Source organism: Puma concolor, chromosome E3 (genome assembly GCF_028749965.1).
Source record: "Puma concolor isolate L17-30 chromosome E3, mPumCon1.1.hap2, whole genome shotgun sequence".
Classification (NCBI taxonomy): domain Eukaryota; kingdom Metazoa; phylum Chordata; class Mammalia; order Carnivora; family Felidae; genus Puma; species Puma concolor.
In genome coordinates this window covers 41164031-41183355 of record NC_141682.1, presented here as the reverse complement: position 1 = coordinate 41183355, position 19325 = coordinate 41164031, and the positions used below count along the sequence as shown (strand labels likewise).

General features: G+C 56.4%; 1 protein-coding gene and 1 long non-coding RNA gene across 8 annotated transcripts; one reads left to right on the top strand and one right to left on the bottom strand.

Moving 5' to 3' along the window:
• Positions 1–604: 604 nt before the first annotated feature.
• Positions 605–19257, bottom strand: HAGH (hydroxyacylglutathione hydrolase). Of its 7 annotated transcripts, none has more exons than XM_086691633.1 (9): positions 19122–19256; positions 16480–16655; positions 15861–15925; positions 11842–11959; positions 10784–10892; positions 8318–8421; positions 7937–8038; positions 1369–1448; positions 605–933 (listed from the first exon to the last, which is right to left on the bottom strand). In XM_086691633.1, exons 1-9 carry the CDS (start codon positions 19195–19197, stop codon positions 813–815), a joined length of 951 nt encoding a protein of 316 aa, XP_086547759.1. In that variant the 5' UTR covers positions 19198–19256; the 3' UTR covers positions 605–812. The 7 variants fall into 7 exon arrangements, with proteins under 7 accessions (XP_086547759.1, XP_086547760.1, XP_086547756.1 ...); XM_086691634.1 differs by having other exon boundaries at positions 605–912; XM_086691630.1 differs by having other exon boundaries at positions 16480–16745; positions 19122–19224.
• On the top strand, positions 6263–8220 carry LOC147573222 (uncharacterized). Its single transcript, XR_015245318.1, has 2 exons — positions 6263–6951; positions 7193–8220. It is a non-coding gene; the product is annotated as an uncharacterized LOC147573222 (long non-coding RNA).
• Positions 19258–19325: the final 68 nt, after the last annotated feature.

Genomic DNA, 19325 nt, shown 5'->3' with positions numbered 1-19325 from the left:
GCGGCTGGCTAAGGAGATGGCCGCTGCCCGGGACAGCGGCTTTCGGGGTTTCCTCCGGCAAAAGCAGAGGGAACTCGGGGCAAGGACACGCAGGTCAGGGACCTGGCCTCCCCGCACTTCGGCCAGGGCGAAGGTGATGGGGGCCTCTCCCTGCAGGGGGGCCAGATGGATCAAACCTCAGCGGGGGCGGCAAGGTGCCGGCGGTCGCATCGGAGAGCTCCTTCATCCACACGAGGCACGGTATCCACGCCTGTCCCTGCGGGCGGCCCAGGACCAGGCACCCAGGGATCGGGGCACCGTGGGGCGGAGGTCCCAAGCACAGAAACGCTGTGTCAACGAACCCTTCACTGCCCCGGCCCAGGCCGGTGCCCCAGGTGGGGCTGGGGTTCTACTCCACGTCCACACGGAAACGGCTCTGTGAAGAGGACGCCACAGGACCCACCAGAGAAGGAGGTGAGGGCGACGCCGTCCCCCAGGCGTCCTGCTCTGGGGGGCACGGGGCGGGGAGGGGGCCGGCGCTCACAGGGCACCATGTGGGGCTCACACGGCGAGGACCAGGGCCCCACCAAAGGCCAGAGAGAACAGAGAGTCCGCAAGCAGAGCATCGGGGAATAATACATTTTCTAGACTTCTCTTATAAATATGCATTAGAACATCTGATAACACTGGCAAAGGGCTCTGAAATTAATTTAAAATTAAGCCAAGATTGAATTTCCTGCACTCATGGCAGGAAATTCACCTAAAACATCCGAACACCCAAAATGTGCTTGAAGGCGGCAGCGGCCACGGGCGCCCCAGGCCCTACGGCCACCTCAGTCCCGGGGCACCTTGAAATGGTCCTTCTCTTTGCGGATGGCCCTCATGGTGGTCACCGGGTCCGTCTCGCCAGCATGCTGCTGCACCGTCTTCTCCCTGCGGAAGCCGAAGGCCAGGCTGCAGGCCGCACGTGGTGCCCCCCGGCCCGCCGCCCGCCCCAGGGGAGAAAAGAGCAGGCAGAAGTCGGGACATTCTTCGAAACGAAAGGCCGGCACTAACGGCCAACTCGCGTGTTCCTAACGGTAGAAGGCCTGCTGGCCAAGCCGTCCTGCCAGCGACCCAGAGACGGGGGACACGGACTCCACGCTGGCTCCCGGCAGCGCCCCGGGACCGTGCCTGCCCACGCGTGGATCCTGACTGCGGTGTCAGAAAGGACCCCACACCCTGGCCACGTGTAAGGAGAGCACCCCTGACAAAGCCGCCTGCTTCCTAGGCTCAGGGCACTTGCTAAGACCCCGTGGCGTCGCCTGAGCCACCCGGGAGCTGCAGGGACTGGTGAGCGGGCCCCCGCCGGCGGCACGAGGGCGACCCAGAGGTGCCCACGCCCCTCACCTCACTCTCATGAACGGGTTGTAGGTGAACTCCTCCGCGATGGTGGACGGCACTGTGGGCTCCCCGATACCGTACTTCTCCTGCAGAGGACAGAGGTCACGTGAACACGGAAACATCTAAAGGAACGTTTCAGAGTACTTTCTAATCTTAAAATATCATCCAACTCAGAAGGCAAAGTGAACGGGGTCAGGTCAGTGCAAGGACGGGCCCCTTCCCGCTGTGGAGACGCGAGTGTCCCGGCCACCACCGACAAGTTGTCCCTTCTCCCCTTGCTGTCCTGGAAGTGGAGGGGGACGCGAAAACTTTTACGCTGATATGAAGTGTGTGTTTTACATGATAAAATAACCAGCAAAAACGCAGAAAACGCAGAAGAAAACACCACCAGCCCTGCACCAAGACCAGTCATGGGCCTTGCACAGCTCACTGCTTGCGAGAGCGAGGTGACAGGTGCCCGTGGTCCCTGCCCTGGGCTCACAGCCCCTCTAGAGGGCGGCAAGCTCTCGTCACAGGCTCCCCAGGAGAAAAACCCAGGACGAGCCCTCCGGTCGGGATGGTTTCACTCCTGATCAGCACCACCTGGCCCACTGGTCACTCCTGTACGGACCTGTGCGGGATGTCAGCTGGCAGCTGGGGGTCTCCGCCCTCCCTGCGGCCCCTGCCCTTCTTCTGCCGGGCTGATCTCGAGGGCCACAGGGTCAGAGCTTGGACAGCACCTGTCAGCACCCACACGCAGGGCCCTCAGACCCGAGGGTCCCGGTGCCACCCCCAAACGTGACCAGTGGTGGCAAGAGGGGATCCTTCAACCGCTGGTGGGATGCCAAGTAGGGGTCTGGCGGGAGGTCAAGACGAAGGCTTGTCGCTAATCTCTGATCCTCCCCTTCTGGTGAAAACAAGCTGGGTGTTTTAGAATATTCCCTGCTTCCTCCAGTATTCACTCCTCCTGAGAATTCCTTCTCCACCTCCTATGAGGGAAGGAAACAAGTTAACGCTTCTAAGGATAATTCTAAAACACGTCTTGACACGTATAGTCAGAGAACCACACACGGTCATCACCTTGTAGATTATCTATTAAAATGAGTGCTGGGGCGCCTGGTTAAATGTCCGACTTCAGCTCGGGTCATGATCTCACGGTTCGAGTTCGAGCCCCACATCAGGCTCTGTACTGACAGCTGAGAGCCTGGAGCCTGCTTCGGATGCTGTGTCTCCCTCTCTCTCTCTGCCCCTCTCTCAAAAATAAGTGTCAAGGGGCGCCTGGGTGGCGCAGTCGGTTAAGCGTCCGACTTCAGCCAGGTCACGATCTCGCGGTCCGTGAGTTCGAGCCCCGCGTCGGGCTCTGGGCTGATGGCTCAGAGCCTGGAGCCTGTTTCCGATTCTGTGTCTCCCTCTCTCTCTGCCCCTCCCCCGTTCATGCTCTGTCTCTCTCTGTCCCAAAAATAAATAAACGTTGAAAAAAAAAAATTTAAAAAATAAAAAAAAAAAATAAGTGTCAAAAAAAAATTTTTTTTTCAACTTTTTTTTTTTTTTTTTTTTTTTTTTTGGGACAGAGAGAGACAGAGCATGAACGGGTGAGGGGCAGAGAGAGAGGGAGACACAGAATCGGAAACAGGCTCCAGGCTCCGAGCCATCAGCCCAGAGCCTGACGCGGGGCTCGAACTCACGGACCGCGAGATTGTGACCTGGCTGAAGTCGGACGCTTAACCGACTGTGCCACCCTGGCGCCCCAAAAAAAATTTTTTTTAATGTTTTTGGAACTTGGGTAAAGCAAATATTTCTTAGATAAGAGACAAAAAGTATGAACCATAAAAAAGTTAATATGCTGGACTTGATTATCAAAATTAAAAATGCTCTTCAAAAAACATTGTCAAAAAAATAAAAGGAAATCCACAGAACGAGAGAAACCAGCCGACAGAGGACTTGCGTCCAGCATATACTTACAAAATTCTCTTGTGATCGAAAATTAGTTCAAATTTTTAAATGGCCAAAAGATTTGAACACACAGTTCACAAAATGGCCAATAAGCACATAAAGAGATGCTCAACGTTTTGAGACACTAGGGAAATGCAAGCTAAAACCACAATGCGACTGCACGACGTACCCATTAGAATGACTAAAACCACAACGAGTGACGATGCCGAGGGCTGGCGAGCTTGTGGAACTCTCACTCGGCTGACACGAATGTAAAGCGACAGCCACTTAGGAAGCCAACTCGGCACTTTCTCTACAAGTCAAACGTACACCGCTACTACCTACCCGTTTCACTCCTAGGTATTTACTCGAGAGAAACGAAAGGGTGTGTCACACACGGATCTGTGCACAGAGGTTCACAGCGGCCAACGCCCGGAAACAGCACAAACGTCTAAACCCAACAATGGAATACTGCTTGGCGGTGAAAGGAATCAACTCCTGACACGCAGCAGCAGGGGTGCACCTCCGAATCCTGCTGCTGAGTGAACAGGAGACCGTGCATAAGGTGCCTTCCGTTTACACGAAATTCTAAAAACCACAACGGCTCTAGGGCACCCGGCAGATCGGTAGGTGTCCGGAGCCGCGAAGACAGTGAGGTGCGAAGAAGCCTTTCGGGGGTGGTGGAACGTTCTGTGTCTTCATCGGAATGGTCGTCGTTTCAGTGGTGTCAGTTTATCTGTCAGAATTCACTCGGCCCTTCACTTGAAACTGATGCGGTTTATCACATGTGAACTGTACCACCACAGAGTTGACACTCGAGAAAGACAGCGTGAAAACCGTCAACAAATTTGAAAACCTTGACAAAATGTACACAGTTCCTTGAAAGACAGAAGCTGCTAACAAAATGGACTCGAGAAGGTGCAAACATCTAAGAGCCCTACGCAAAAGACAGACATCACTTCTAACAACGACGACGACATCTTTCCACAAAGAGAATTCAACGTCCAGATGGTTCCAATGGTGAATTCTAACATTAAAGGAAAAAACAGTATCACAGAAAGATTCTTTCAGAAAATACGAGGAAACACCTTCCGAGTCACTTAATGAGGCCAGCGCTGCCCCAGTACTGAGACCAAACACGTTACAAGAAAATAAAACTACAGGCCAATATCCCTTGTGAACACAGACACAGAGGGACTGTGGCAGCGTAACACAGCATGACAAAGTCTGTCCAGAAAGCAAGGTGGGTTTAACATTTGAAACCAACTGAGGGGGCACCCGGGGGGCTCAGCCGCTTAAGCACCCGACTCTCGGTTTCTCAGGTCATGGTCTCACAGCTCGTGGGATCAGGCCCCGCATCAGCACGGAGCCTCTCTCTGCCTCTCTCTCCAAAGAAATTAAAAAAAAAAAAAAATGAAACCAATCGATGTACCCCGCCATATTAACAGTAAAAACAAAATATGGTTACACACTAGAGAAAAAGTCAGTTTGCAGAATTCAACACCCACTCGTGATTATAACTCTCAGAAAACCAGGAATGGAAGGGAACGCCCTTAACCTAAGAAAGATCACAAAAAACTTGCAGCTAACGTATGGGTGACACACCGAATGCTTCCCCGCCGAGACCGGGAACAAAGCAGAGGTGTCCGCTCCCACCGTCTCTATTCGGCATCGTACCGGAGACTGCAGCCGGTGTGATTAGGCCAACAAAGTAAATAAAAGGCACATCAATCGGAAAAGAAGGAAGAAAAGTGTCTCTTTAGCCGATGACGTGATTGTGTGCTAAGGAATCTACGAAAAAGACGCTAGAGTAAGGGAGCTTAGCAAGGTCACGATACAAGATCAAACAAGTATCATTTGTATTGCTGAAGACTTCAACAATAATCATTTTCAGCCAAATACAAAAACGTGAAGTACTTAAGGATACGTTTAACAACCTGCACAGCTTCTTTAGCAACGAAGATTATAAAAGACTGCCGAGAGGAACTGATGACCTCAGTAAATGGAAAGCGACAGTATATTCATGAAAAGACTCAATACTGTGAAGATCTCAGTTCTCCAAATCTTTTGTTGCATCACAGTCCCAATCAAAAGCCAAGCTGACTTTTTTGTAAAAATTAACAAGATCCTAAAATTTCTATGGAAATGCAAAGCTCTTCAAAGAGCCAAAACCAATTTTAAAAAAAAGATCACAATTGGAGGATTCATACAGCCTGATTCCCAGACTTACCACAAGCTACGGTAACTGAGACCATCTGCTATTGATGGAGGAGAAGCCCAGAGACCCACGGAACAGCGAGGAGGGTCCAGAGGTGACTCACGCCTGCACTGTCCGTTTTACTTAGCGAAGACGCCAAGGTAATCCAACAAGGAAAGGACGAACTTTCCAACAAATGGTGCTGTGCAGTAGGATGTCAACTTGCAAAAGCAAATGCACTCGCACCCCGACCTCACACGGACACCGACGTCGATACGAGCAAGATCACGGGCCTAAGTATAAATCTGAATGACCCTAAGAGCTAAGACCATACAACTTTTCAGGAGAAAACACAGCACAGAGTCTTGGAGGCAAGGGGTGTGCAAAGATTTCTTAGGACACAAAGGGTGTAAAGAGAAAATATCAACAAACTGAACTTCATCAAAAGTGTAAACTTTTACTCCGGAAAAGACACTTAAGAAAATAAAAGGGCAAGCCACAGACCGGGTGAAAATATTTGAGATATGTATCTGGTAAAGACGTGTTTCCAGAATACATAAGGAATTCTTGCAACTGAGTTCAGTTTTTCAAACGGACCAGAGATTTGAACAGACATTTCACAAAAGAGGGCCTGTAAGAGGCCGACAGCCACCAGAGCAACGGAAACTTTAAAACCACAGGGAGACACGGCTACACGCCTATTAGAACGGCTGAAATTGAAAACGTCGGCGATACCTACGCACGGGGAGCCCCTGGGGCTTACACGTCCCCAGAGGGCGGGCCAAGTCCAGTGACGCTGAGCTGAAGAGCCAGACACGGCCAGTGTTCTGCGGCTCTGTTTCTGAGACTCCAGAACAGAGTGACCTACGTGACAGCCGATCTGCAGCTGGGGGGTGAAAGCAGAGTGACAAGGGAAACTCTGAATCTCGACCGGGGGTGGGGGGCGCACACAGGGCACATACTGTCAAAAGTCATCAAACCGTGTACTGCTCACTCAACACCGGTATGTTTTATTAAATGGAAAGTATCCTCAGTTAAGATTAGTTTTTTAGAAGTAGATGACTATGAAGCAAATTAGTGCAATGTGCACGGGGGTGCCTGGGGGGCTCAGTGAAGCTCAGGTCATGACCTGAGCCCCACGTAGGTTAGAGGCCCGCTTCGGGCTCCGTGCTGACCGCTCAGTGCCTGGAGCTGCTTCAGATTCTGTGTCTCCCTCTCTCTCTGCCCCTCCCCCACTCGCACTCTGTCTCTCTCACTCTCAAAAATAAACACTTAAAAAAATTTTTAATAAAAGTAGGTAACTACGAAGCGAATTAGTTCAGTATGAATAGATTGCTATGGAAAAAGCAGCAGGACCCATTACTAAATGAAAAGGAACAGTACGTGTGGTACATACACAGGGTGAGTTCATGGAGATCACTAAAATACTCGCCTACGTACACTGTGAAAAAAAAAGGGATAATGTTGACCAAGTGATAAAGGTAGTGTCTTGGGGCGCCTGGGTGGCGCAGTCGGTTAAGCATCCGACTTCAGCCAGGTCACGATCTCGCGGCCCGTGGGTTCGAGCCCCGCGTCGGGCTCTGGGCTGATGGCTCAGAGCCTGGAGCCTGTTTCCAATTCTGTGTCTCCCTCTCTCTCTGCCCCTCCCCCGTTCATGCTCTGTCTCTCTCTGTCCCCCAAAAAATAAATAAACGTTGAAAAAAAATTTTTTTTTAAGAAAAGGTAGTGTCTGAAGTCTTACAGGTGTTATTTTGTGAGCCCGTGCCCAAAACCGATAAAGATGCTCAAAAAAAACAGGTGATTTATTAAGAAACAAAACTCCAAAGTAGCACTGGTCATGAACGGAGCAGAAGGCCCAGCGGCACCTGAGGCCTCCAGGTGTGGCTTACTGACACCCGTCAGCCACCGGATGGGGAAGGGCCCCCAAGTCCAGGGGCACCTCCCTCAGCCCACCCACCTGCAGCAGCATTTGCAGACGCCCCACTGAAGACGCCTCCGGGACAGTAGGCCACCCCTGCAGCCACACCTCTGAGCACCCCTAGGGGTCGCCACGGAAATCAATGCCTTCCGGACTAGCAGCCTCTGGGGCAAATCCCGCCGCTGGCCGGCAGGTGCGCTTTCCCCAAACGGGAGGCGGGGGTGCTCACTCACGGTCCCCCCTACCCTGTGCTCAGGACGTGGGGCACAGAACAGGGACCCGCGGCGCCGGCCTCACCCGGGCACCTGCTGGAAATGCGGACTCCCAGGCCCAACCCGGCCCCACTGTGTCAGAAAGGACGTTAACCAGAGAACTGGGCCTTCCTCGCGGAGTTCCAGGAGGGCCGCTCCGAGACCAGACTGGCTTGCCGGCCAGGAGGAGCGCCCTCTGCCCACACTGGACACCGCGCCCTGACAGCGCTGCTCCCAGAGAGGCACTTCGGGGTCACGGACCCGCGGACGCACCCCCTCCCGGGGCGCCCCACTCACCTTGGCCCAGGCCAGTTTCTCCTGAATGGCAGTATTGTTGGGCTCCACGTGGCGCGCGAACTTGAGGTTGTTGATGGTATATTCGTGGCCGCAGTACACTCTCTGAGGAGAACAGCAAACTGTGAGTTCAGAGAGTCTCCGTGATCTGTCCTCAAAGCCCTCGCAGACACGCATGCGGGGCTCTGGGCCAGGTCCTTTTAGCGACACGCACCGAGGTGTCCCTGAGGACAACGGGCATTTCTCGCGCGTACGTTAAACAGCAATAAATAGTACAAGAAAAGCCACGCTTCCAGAGGAAATGCCTCTGCCTTCCCACTCTTCCCAACACGGGGGACAGGACGGGCGGGAGGTGAGGACCTCGCTCCGTGGGGCCCCACCTACCGTGTCTGGAGGGAGCCGGCCCAGGATCTCAAGCAGGGCTTTGTACATCTCGTCCGCTGTCCCTTCGTAGAACTTCCCACAGCCAGCCACGAACAAGGTGTCGCCTGCAAAACGGGACAGCCACGGAGCAGTGGGGGGCTGCCGGCAGGACACCCCCTGAGGGGCTGGTGGCCAGCTCCTGAGCTACACTGGACACCAAGCGTTCATGGCTGTACCCACAGCCAGCCTCTACCAGACCCCGATGGGCCACCCCCAACTGCCAGGTTGGACCCAGAGAGACGCCCAGCTCTCGGCTCCCGTGCCCCAAACTCTCCCGTCAAGTCTCGCTAACTGGCACTACCAGTCCCGCCAACAGCGGCTCAAACCCACCCCTTAGGGTCTCCCGACTCCTCCCTTCACTGTCCTAGCCTGTCCCCATAGCGCTGAGACCCCCACCAGCCCCTGTCCCCACCCACCAGCAGCCCTCCCAGGCCCACCTCCCTAAGGCACCTATTTTTTCTTTTTACTTCTTTATGATTGTGTTGGGGGTGGTTTTTTCTTGTCTTCAGTAATCTCTGCACCCAATGTAGAGCTCGACTCACAACCCCGAGACCGAGAGGCACGTGCCCCACGGACTGAGCCAGCCGGGGCCCCTCCCCAAGTCTCCTCTCATCCTGGGCGGCAGTGCCAGCCCATAGAACCCCCGGGATCCCACCGGCCACCACCCGGGCCCTCAAGACCCGAGCCTGCCGCCTCACAGACCCCCTTCCTGCCTCAGCCCTTTAGAGGGGCGTCCCCTCCTCCTGACATCCCTGCTCCTGACCCACCTCCACCCTCTTCCTGACTCCCCTCCTGGCCCTCCTCCAGACACCCCTGCTCCTGACCCTCCTCCTTCTGACCCTTCTCCGGATACCCCTGCTCCTGACCCTCCTCCTTCTGACCCTTCTCCGGATACCCCTGCTCCTGACCCTCCTCCTGACTCCCCTCCTCCTGACACCCCTGCTCCTGACCCCCACTGAGGCTCTGTGGGCTGCTGCTTCCCGCCCTGGGTCCTCCCTGAGAAGGGCTCCGTGCCAAGCGGGGGCTCAGGCACCGTTGTTCTCCAGGCCCCGGTGGCGGGGAGTCCTCCTCCATCAGTGCAGGCCAGACTCTTCCCCGAGGTGGGGGTGGGGGGGCCGCTGGGACCACAACCCAGGACCAGGGTGCCACCGTGGGGCCATCACAGTGTGGTGCAGCACTGTCCCCACAAGATGACAGGACGTCCTAGTGGGGTCAGGACTGGGCTGTGCCCCTGAACAGCCCCACCAGGTAGGGTGAGTCAGAACCAGCTAGAAGCCAGAGAGACCACAAAGGAGGCCGGGCTGCACACAGGAACAGGAGACTCGGGGGCCCGGCCTTCCCCTATTTCCACACCGGGACCTGCCGGACGTCCCGGTTCCCACACGTTGAGTCCTCACCGTCCGTGCCATGGACACCTGAGCTGCGCCACGAGGGCACACGCGACTTGTCACGTACAACACGCCCCCGCCGGCCGTGGTCTCACGGAGGACACACGCACCGCATGGGCCTGGGCTCAGACCGGGGTCTCTGCGCAGGCAGACCCGCCTTTCAAGGCGGGGACACGGCTTCTCCCCTCTGTGCCGTCCCGAGGGACCCGCCTCACTCCAACCCCCAAGAGCCCACCCGGCAGATGCGCAGACTGACGTCCAAGGACCCACCCGACGCAGCAATGACAGGGGCGCAGACTCTCCCGGGCCCGGTGCCCACCTGCCCCCGCACAGGCGGGCGAGGCCCAGAGCGAGCTCAGGGCTGCACAGCCCGAACTCGGGGTCACCCCAGGGACCACACCTCCTGCTGCTGCACCACCGAAGACACTGAGAACGGCTGCGGTCTTTAAAGTCGGCTTCGACGGGGGAAGAGGGGCTCACGAGCGCTGTGGAGGTCCCAGAGGCCCCGTGCACCCCACGCTCCGTCTGTGGTTTCCCCGAGTTAACGTCTCATGTCACCCGCGCCGCACCTGGCCGTTGACTGAGCCCCGCCGCAGAGCCGACATGGGTCCCCACCCGGATCCCCACACGCACCCGCCCGGCTGCAGAACCGCTCTGGGCCCCCACGCTGCCTCTGGCCGCCGCAGGGCCTGCTCGAGGCTGGGGCTGATACGCTCTGCCGCTCCGGTCCTCACCGGCTCCCCCATCAGCGGCAACATTCTCTCACTTTCTCTCCGAAGGGAAAAGCCCCTTCGACTGCTGGAAAGGCCAACCTGCCGGCCACTCACGCAGGCCGAGGCCGGGGGTGCATCCAAACAGCGGCCTTCCCGTGCTCTGCCCCCAGGGCTGCAGGCCCACTGCGGCCCCCTGCCACAGCCCTGCTCGGGAAGCCTGGCCGCAAACGCTCCGCTTCTCTGCCCCGAGCTCTCGGACAACCCTAAGTCACGGGGGTCTTTTAAAGTGCACCCCGCCCCAGCACGCACATCAGAACACTCCTCACCTGTGAACACAGCAGGAGGCTCAGAGCTCCCGGGCTTGCTCACGAAGTAGCAGATGTGGCCGGAAGTGTGGCACGGTGTCGACAGGCACTTGACGTTGAGAGACCCCACCTTAAACGAAGCACGCACTGGCATGGGCTCCCTGCACGCTGCGAACTCGCCCACGGGCTCCCAGGAGGCGGACCACCGATCCCACGGACTCCCCCTCAGACCCTCAACGCCCCAAGGAGAGCGCGGCTTCCATCACCACTGCTCCACTGAGCAGGACACAGATCTCGCCGGTGACCGTGGGACCCCGACCTCGAGGGCGCCCCAGAGGCGAGGCGCACCCTGCAACCTGGTGTTGCTGGTGTGCAAAAGCAAAGGGGCTTCTGCTTTCTTCCTCAACATCGGGCCAAATCTGAACCAGGTGTCGTGCTAGAAAAGCTAGCTTTCCTTCTTAAGTACTTGACCTTCCGTTTGGTTTTCCTTCTCTGTCTCCCACTGCCCCCCCTGCCAACTTTAAAAAAAAACTTTCAAACCTACCAAAAAACTGAAAAAGAGAGGAACTTCTGTGACCTTTACCCGGTCACCAAACGCTAACGGTGCGCCCGTCCGCAGCGTGTCCTGTGCACACACACCTGGAGTCGCGCACGCGCTGACATATCGCCCCTAAAGGCTCCAGCTGAGTCTCCTAGGAGAGGGACGTCCCCTCGCTTCACCGCACATCGTCATCACTTCCAAGAGACGTGACGCCGATGTGAGAACCTGATGCGTGCGTGCTCTGTTTTTCCACTTCCCCAACGGTCTCAAAACCCTGCCTGGCAGCCTCTCCCCGCAGCCGGGACCATCGGCCTACTGACGTGCCTGTGATGCTCCTGACACTGGGGACCGTGCAGGCCTAGGCGGCCCCGAGAGGCCCTCCACCCATTCGCAGGTTATGCTGCCTCCGATCCCAAGCCCTCGAGGTCCCCTCTGGGCCCCTGGGTAGGGGAGGGAACTGCCAGGAGCAGGGCAAGTGTCCCTGCCACACGCCGCCCCTTTAAGGCCCAGAGGCCAACCACGTTCGAGTGCTGCTCACCTGCAGTGTGGACAGATGCGTGACCTTGTGAGTCAGTGCCCCGATCCGGTCATCGCCCCCACACACCTTCAACCCAGGCTCCAACTTGACCAGCTTCTCGTTCCCACCAGCGTGGTCCCTGGAAGTTGGAAAGGAGACCTGGGCTCCTGCTCATGGGAGGGGCCCGCTTGCTTTTAAACCCCGACCAGATGTTCTTTCCTGGTTACCTTCTCAGAAGCGGGAACGCATCTCCCAACACAGGAAACTGGCCTCAGTGTCATTTGGCTCCACTGAAAAGAACGCTCTCAGATACGCCATTCCCAAACGAGGCACTTCTGTGCCCCTGCCCTGTTGCGGGAGAAGCTTCTGGAGCGACCGACCCAAATCACAAACACCTGGATAATCCCCAAGCCCCCAGCTCCCAAGCTCTGGGCACATAAGAGTCGCCAGACGATCTGTAAGAAGCACCAACTCCTGGCTCCTGCCCTGCTCCTGACGCCGTTGGCCGGGGGGCGGCTGGCACAGCGGGAGTTTCAAAGGCCCCCTCGTCCCAGTTTGGGACCCACCGCTCTGAGCACACAGGCCCACCTACAGTTACACCCAAAAGAATAAGATATCCAGGAATAAACCTAGCCAAGGAGATGAAAGGCCTGTACTCTGAGAACTATAATACACTGAACAAAAGTGTTTGCAAGAAGTGGAGTAGGAAAACAAAATCGCTAAAATTTCGATACTACCCAAAGCAATCTACACGTTTAACTCAATCCCTATCAAAATAACACCAGCATCCTTCACAGAGCTAGAACAAACGATCCTAAAATCTGTATGGATCCACAAAAGACCCCGAATAACCAAAGCAACCCCGAAGAGGAAAGCCAAAACTTCAAGCTTTATCACAAAGCTGTCCTCATCACGACAGTATGGTACTGGCACAAGAACAGACACTCAGATCAGTGGAACAGGACAGAGAACCCAGAAATGGACCCACAAACAGATGGCCGACTCCTCTTTGACCACGCAGGAAAGAACATCCAATGGAATAAAGACAGTCTCTTCAGCAAGTGGTGCTGGGAAAACTGGACAGCAAACATGAAGAAAAATGAACCCGGACCAATTTCTTACACCAGACACAAAAATAAACTCAAAATGGATGAAAGGCCTAAATGAAGACAGGAAGCCATCAAAATACTCGAGGAGAACACAGGCGGTAACTTCTTTGACGTCAATCAGAGCAACTTCTTACTACACACATCTCTGGAGGCAAGGCAAACGAAAGCAAAAATTGGGACCTCATCAAGATAAAAAGCTTCTGCACAGCTAAGGAAACAATCAACAAAACTAAAAGGCAACTGACAGAATGGGAGAAGATATTTGCAAATGACATATGAGATAAAGGGTTGGTATCCAAAATCTATAAAGAACTTATCAAACTGATGTGCCTGTGATGCTCCTGACATAGGGGACCGTCCAGGCCAAAACACAAATAATCCAGTGAAGAAATGGGCAAAAGACACAAACAGACACTTCCCCAAAGAGGACATCCAGATAGCCAACCGACACATGAAAAATTGCTCGACATCACTCATCATCAGGGAAATGCAAATCAAAACCACAATGACGTATCGCCTCACACCTGTCAGAATGGCTCACGTGAACAACTCAGGCAACAAGAGACATTGGCGAGGATGCGGAGAAAGGGGAACCCTTTTTGGTGGGAATGCAAACCGGTGCAGCCATTCTGAAGAAAAGTATGGAGGTCCCTCAAAAAATTAAAAACAGAACTACCCTACGGCCCAGCAGTTGCACTGCTAGGTATCTATCCAAGGGATACAAGAACACCCCAATGTTTATAGCAGCATTATCTACGACAGCCAAGGTAAGGAAGCAGCCCAAGTGTCCTCTGACTGATAAATGAATAAAGAAAATGCGATATATTTATGTGCGTACACACACACAACGGAACATTAGTCATAAAAAAGTATGAACTCTTGCCGTTTGCAACGACACAGATAGGTCTAGAAAGTACAATGCTAAGCAAAATAAGTCAGAGAAAGACAAATACCGTGTGATCTCACTCAAATGTGGAATTTAAGAAACAAAACAAACGAGCAAAGGGAAAAACAAATCGGGGGGTGGGGTGGGGCAAGCCAAGAGACAGACTCTTAACTACAGAGAACATACTGATGGTCACCAGAGGGGGCGGGGGAAACAGGATGGGGATTAAGAGTGCGCTTGTCGTGATGACCTCCAGGTGACGTATGGAATTGCTGAATCACTGTACCGTACACGTGAAGCTAACATAACACTGTACGTTAACTGGAGTCAAAATTAACACTTCAGGGGTGCCTGGGGGCTCAGTCAGTTAAGCATCCGACTCAGGCTCATCAGGTCATGGTCTCACGGTCATGGGATTGAACCCTTGTGGGGCTCTGCATAGGATTCTCTCTCTCTTCTCTCTCTCTCCCTCTGCCCTCTTCCTCACTCATGCTCTCTCTAAAATAAAATGTTAAAAATTAAAATATTAAAAACTTTAAAACACAAACACTTATATCTAAACAAACAAACAAATAGACACACACACACACGGGCAGAGGCAGAGAGCAAGCTGGGGCCAGGCCAGCCCTGGACACACGCCCCCCCTGCCCCACCCCCACCCTGCAAGGGATTCTAACCTCAGCCAGGACACTCCTCCAGGGCTCCCAGCGCTCAATGGGGGCAGCCTGACCTGCGCTTCAGAAACAGGAAAAGAGTTCCACCCCTGGCCTTGTGGGGCTGGAACCACACCAGCGTGAGCCCAGGGCCCTGACCTCGGAGCAGGGCTAGTGTCCCAACACCAGATCAGCCTTCCCAGGACAAGGCGAGGGCTGCGGATGGCCAGAGAGCGCCTGCTCCTCACCACACATTTATCTACGGAGTCCTCCGGGGGCCCAGACACGGCAGAGCCCAGAGATAACGGGGGCGGGCCCTTCCCCCACCCCCAGGTCAGCTCCACACAGGCCAGCGTCCCAGCACTGTCCCCCACTGACCTGCAGAAACACCTCCGCCTCCACCGAGGAGAGCGAGGACAGTGAGAGAGGGAGGCGCCTACGCCCTGGGGCTCAGCCTGGGACCCAGTTTGGGATCTTGTGTTCCAACACAAACGGGTGAAAAACCTCAGAGCATCGCAACATCAGAAAAGTGATGTGGTGGTTACTTGGCGTAGGAGAGAGGCCGCAGCCCGCGGGGCACCTTCCAGAAAGAGCAGCTGGCTGGGCAGCGGCCAAGGGCACGGCAGTAAACCCAACCGTCCGCACCAGGAATTAACACCTGACGCCCCCATAGACTCTCAGCGGCTTAGTTACATCGACCGAGAAGGTGCCACCACAGAGCAAACTCTGGCCGACCCACGTGCCCAGGACACTCCCACGGGGAAGACGCCCCACGCAGACTCAAGCGCAGCGGCAGCCTCGGGGACGGGCTGTCAGGGGTTGGCTGCCCTCAGGCACTTGATTAGAAAAGAAAATGAGCCAAATAAAGATTTTTTCCAGCTGAGAAGAGACTCAAAAGTTTCAAAAACCCCACAGGAGGGTCTAAAGCCCAAACACAAGTGCTCCTTTCATCCTTTTCCCTTCAAATTTCAAAAACCACAACCTCTCCAAATACCCCTGCTTGATTTTTAAAAACACTAACGTCTAGTTTCTTCCCCGACATCAAAGCCGGTCTCCCATCACACAAGCCCAAGGGCCTTCAAAGATGCGGCTGGAGGTCCTCCCCACAGAGCCCCGGAGTTAGCAGAGCCCGTGGCCGGGGCCAAGGTCGAGGGGCAGCAGCCCGGAGGCTGGCGCCCTCGAGTCCTCTCACGGTCCCACCGGGGCCAGCCCTCGGCTGCGCAGAGGATACAGCTGGGAGGGGACGGCTTCTGGGGACCCCGACGCCCCAGGCCTCCGCCTGTGGGAGGGTCCAGGGAGCCTGCAGGTGCCGACCCCCACGGACGCCAGCCTGGGGCGTACAGGCCCAGGCAGCTCGACTGACATGGAGGTAGCTCGGGCTCCAGAGCTTACCAGTGGTGGTGGGTGGTGAGCACTGTGGTCAGCTTCACGCCGTGCTTTCTCACCGTTTCTACGACCTGCAGCCAAACGTGAAACAAGACATGGGCCACGGCCACGCTCCCAGCACTGGCTCCAAAGCCCGCGGCGGTGCCAGCGGGACCCAGGGTTTGCCGGGAGGGGCTGGGCCCTGACCTGACCCTGCCGACCTGTGCCCCCCCGCCCCCCAACACCCCTCCAGCAGCGCAGGGCAAAGGTGGCCTTTTTCTCTCACGCAGCAAGTGGCAGCTCCGTGCCAGCCACAACCTGAGCCCCTCCAGACGATGTCGCCGCCCCCAGAGGCAGTGCGGAGGGACAGCAAGCCTCGTGGAAGGGCGGGCAGGCTGAGGGGGGCTCCTGCTCCCCGCCCCCCACCAGGGACCTTACAGACGGAAACGCACTTCTCTCCACACCCCAGCCTTTGCCGGCCCCACCCCTCCCTGGCCTTCCACCCCACAGCAGAGTGGCCGGACACTAGTTCAGTTGTTTTTCAAAACCAAATGGATTAATTTCAGTTTAGCTTCGGCCAAGCCGCGAGGACACTGCAGATAGGAACCCCGGCGGGGGACAAACACGCAGCCCTGGGGCCTCCCACCTTCTGAGGCTGCACCGGGTCCACGATGGCGGCCTCCTTGGTCTCGCCGTCGATGATCAGGTACATGTAGTTGTCGGTCAGCGCGGGCAACAACTCGACCCTCAGGGTTCCCTGGTCCATGGTGGAGCTCTTCCTACAGTCCGTGTGATGGAGAAGGACGCCCAGCAGGGCCGGACCTGAAGACAAAGGGCAGCCCCGGTCAGCGTCCACAGGAGGCCGCGCCAGGCTGACACGGCACAGGAGCCCTGGCGTCCTGATGCCACGACCTGGGGAAGCGACAGCGAGCAACAGAGCGTGAGGCTCGCCGTGTCTGCTTCTCTGAGTTCCTTTGGTAAAGAAGAAAATATCCTCACTTTACCATATCCGCAAGGAAAATACAGAAAATTATTCATGTGCATATTCACAAATCATTTCTCTCAGACCATGATCCTTATTTTCTTTCCTGCGGGTTCCAAGAGGACAGAAGGACCAGCTTGTGGCTGTGATCAAATCACCGTCAGCTGTGACCGCCGCTCGTTCTGGGTGCTCACACCTGACTCAGACCAGGAAGAGAGGAAGCCCGAGGGCACATGCCCAGCGGGACTACGTTTCAGTGCCCCGCGGCCCAGCTAACGGAGCCTCAGTCACACAGGCTCACCGCCCCTCCCAGGCCTCCAGCCAGAGAAGAGAACAATATTCACTTTCAAAGGGCAGAACTGGAAGTCTGGATAACCCCCAAAACCCACCAGGGGCCACCAGGGTTCCAGATTCAAGTGTGCAGGAGACGGAATCACCATCTGTTGAGCCACAGGACCCCGCCAGGGCAAGAGCCAAAAGCATCCTCCACCAGGGAGTCAGGTGCCAAGATATTTTCAACAAACTTATTCAACCTAAAAATTCACAGAGGCGCCAACAATACTCTAAGTCTTAACGCGAAAAAAGATCAGCACCACTAAAGGTGACAGGACCTGGCCGTGAAATTCTGGGGTCGGTACTGGGATGGGGGGCCTCTCCCTGAAGGGATCCAAAACGCAGGCAGCACCAGCTGACTGACGGACCGCGGCCCCAGGGGCAGTGGCGTGCTCATGGGGAGACTGGCCGAATCGCAGCTTTAAAGGGGACACCAAGTATCCAATTCCCCTTTCCTCTGACAAGCGGCTGGCATTTCCCCGGCCCTTCTCGCCCACGGCAAAACAAACATTTCTGTATCACCCAGTTTCTGTGATATTCCACCTCTGCTAAAGTCCAGTGCTATCAGGGCCCAGGAAGGACTGCAGAGCAGAGTGGGGGGGGGGGGGGGGTGACAGGATTAAAGGATTAAAGCAAGACTACACTATTTACAACCTGTGCTGAGGCTTCTCCTGGGGAGCCTGGGGAACGCACAATTATTTCTTCAGGCACCACCAGAAACATTAGTCCTTTTCCAAAACTTATATGCCTGAGAAATGCTTCCAGCTCACTGGTTTGCAACCAGTTTGCTTGTGTATAAGCAGAGGGCACAGGACTGCAGCCTATAGTCGGGGCCAAGTCCTGAAACCTGTTTTGAGTGGCTTCTCGCTCTCTCTCTCTCTTTTTAACATACGGATTTTTTTTTTCAGTTTATTTATTTTGAGGGAAAAAGAAAGCACGAACAGCGGGAGGGGCAGAGAGAGGGAGGGAGAGAAGCCCAAGCAGGCTGCACCCGGTCAGCACAGAGGCTGCCCGGGGCTTGAACTCACAAACCATGAGATCATGACCTGAGCCGAAACCAAGCCCCAGACAGGCGATCTGCCAGAGGCCCTGACAGTCGGGTGAGGGCCTCCAGGGGCCCTTCCCTTAGCAAGGGCAACAGCTCACCCGCTCCAGACCCCTGAGAGCGAGCGCTCGCTGAGATTTGCAGGGGCTGGCTTCCTGTCCCTAACAGCTGTGTGGTCATTCGGGTAACGACTAACCATCTGTAAAGGCTCAGGTTAACCTACTGCCCCTGCCGCTACACCAGCCACAAGAGACGTCAGGAATAAGGAAAAAGAGATTTCAAGATCAAGGTCAAAACATTCCCTCAAGGCGGGAGGGAACACGGTGACTGTGACAGCTGCAGCAGCAGGCCCCTGGGCCGGCGCGTCCCACGCCTCTCAGTCTGGAGGGCTGGGTGGTGAGGAAGAGAGGCTGGGGGGGGGGGGGGGGGCAAGGTTCCCACGGCTCCCGGGACCCGCGCCGGGTCTGTGCCCTTTGTCTACACCTCGGAATCGTGTGGCCCGGGTTTCTCCTGGAGGAGAAGACGGGAACGCGCTCCCCGGGGCTATGGGCCCGCCCGGGAGGGGAGGCGGCGCGAGGCTCCTTACCGGGCACAGTTCCTGCAGCAACCCCCAGCTGACCAGTGACCCCGCTGTCTTCAGCCCCCGCCAAACCTGACTCAAGCGCCGCGGCGCCTTTTCCCGACCCCAGGCGGCCTGCCTGCGCGGGGGTTACGAGCCTGTGTCGACAGAAAACAGCGTCAGCCCGCGGCGGACCGGCGCCTCCCGGCCGGCCCCGGCGCCCCGGCCCCCCTCGGGCGGGCGCGGCGGCCTAACCGCCGTTACCCGGCCCCGACGCCGGCGGAATCCCCTCCGCGGGCCGGTCCCCGCGCCCCCGACCCCTGTCAGGCGCGCGCCTCGTCAGACCCCGGCCAGCCCCGGCCCACGTACCCAGGCCGCGGCGGGCGCAGGCGGCTCCCAGTGCGGAGACGCTCCGGAGGCCGAGCAGCCCGCGGCCCAGCACCATGACCCGGGGCGGCGGCAGCGGCGGCGGCGGCGGCGGCGGCGCGAGGGGAGGGCGGGCTGCACACGCCGGCGGCGCGCCGCGGCCAATCGGCGCCCGCTGCCCCGCCCCCCAGCCAATCGGCGCACGTC

What these genes read in the sequence shown, in the direction of transcription:
- HAGH (XM_086691629.1), bottom strand. Translation starts at nt 19,197, where the DNA reads ATGGTGCTGGGCCGCGGGCTGCTCGGCCTCCGGAGCGTCTCCGCACTG. An exon ending in CTGCGCCCGCCGCGGCCTGG is followed by an intron (nt 16,746 to 19,121) that starts GTACGTGGGCCG and finishes TCGCTTCCCCAG; the next exon opens with GTCGTGGCATCAGGACGCCA. An exon ending in ACCCGGTGCAGCCTCAGAAG is followed by an intron (nt 15,926 to 16,479) that starts GTGGGAGGCCCC and finishes GTTTGGCTGCAG; the next exon opens with GTCGTAGAAACGGTGAGAAA.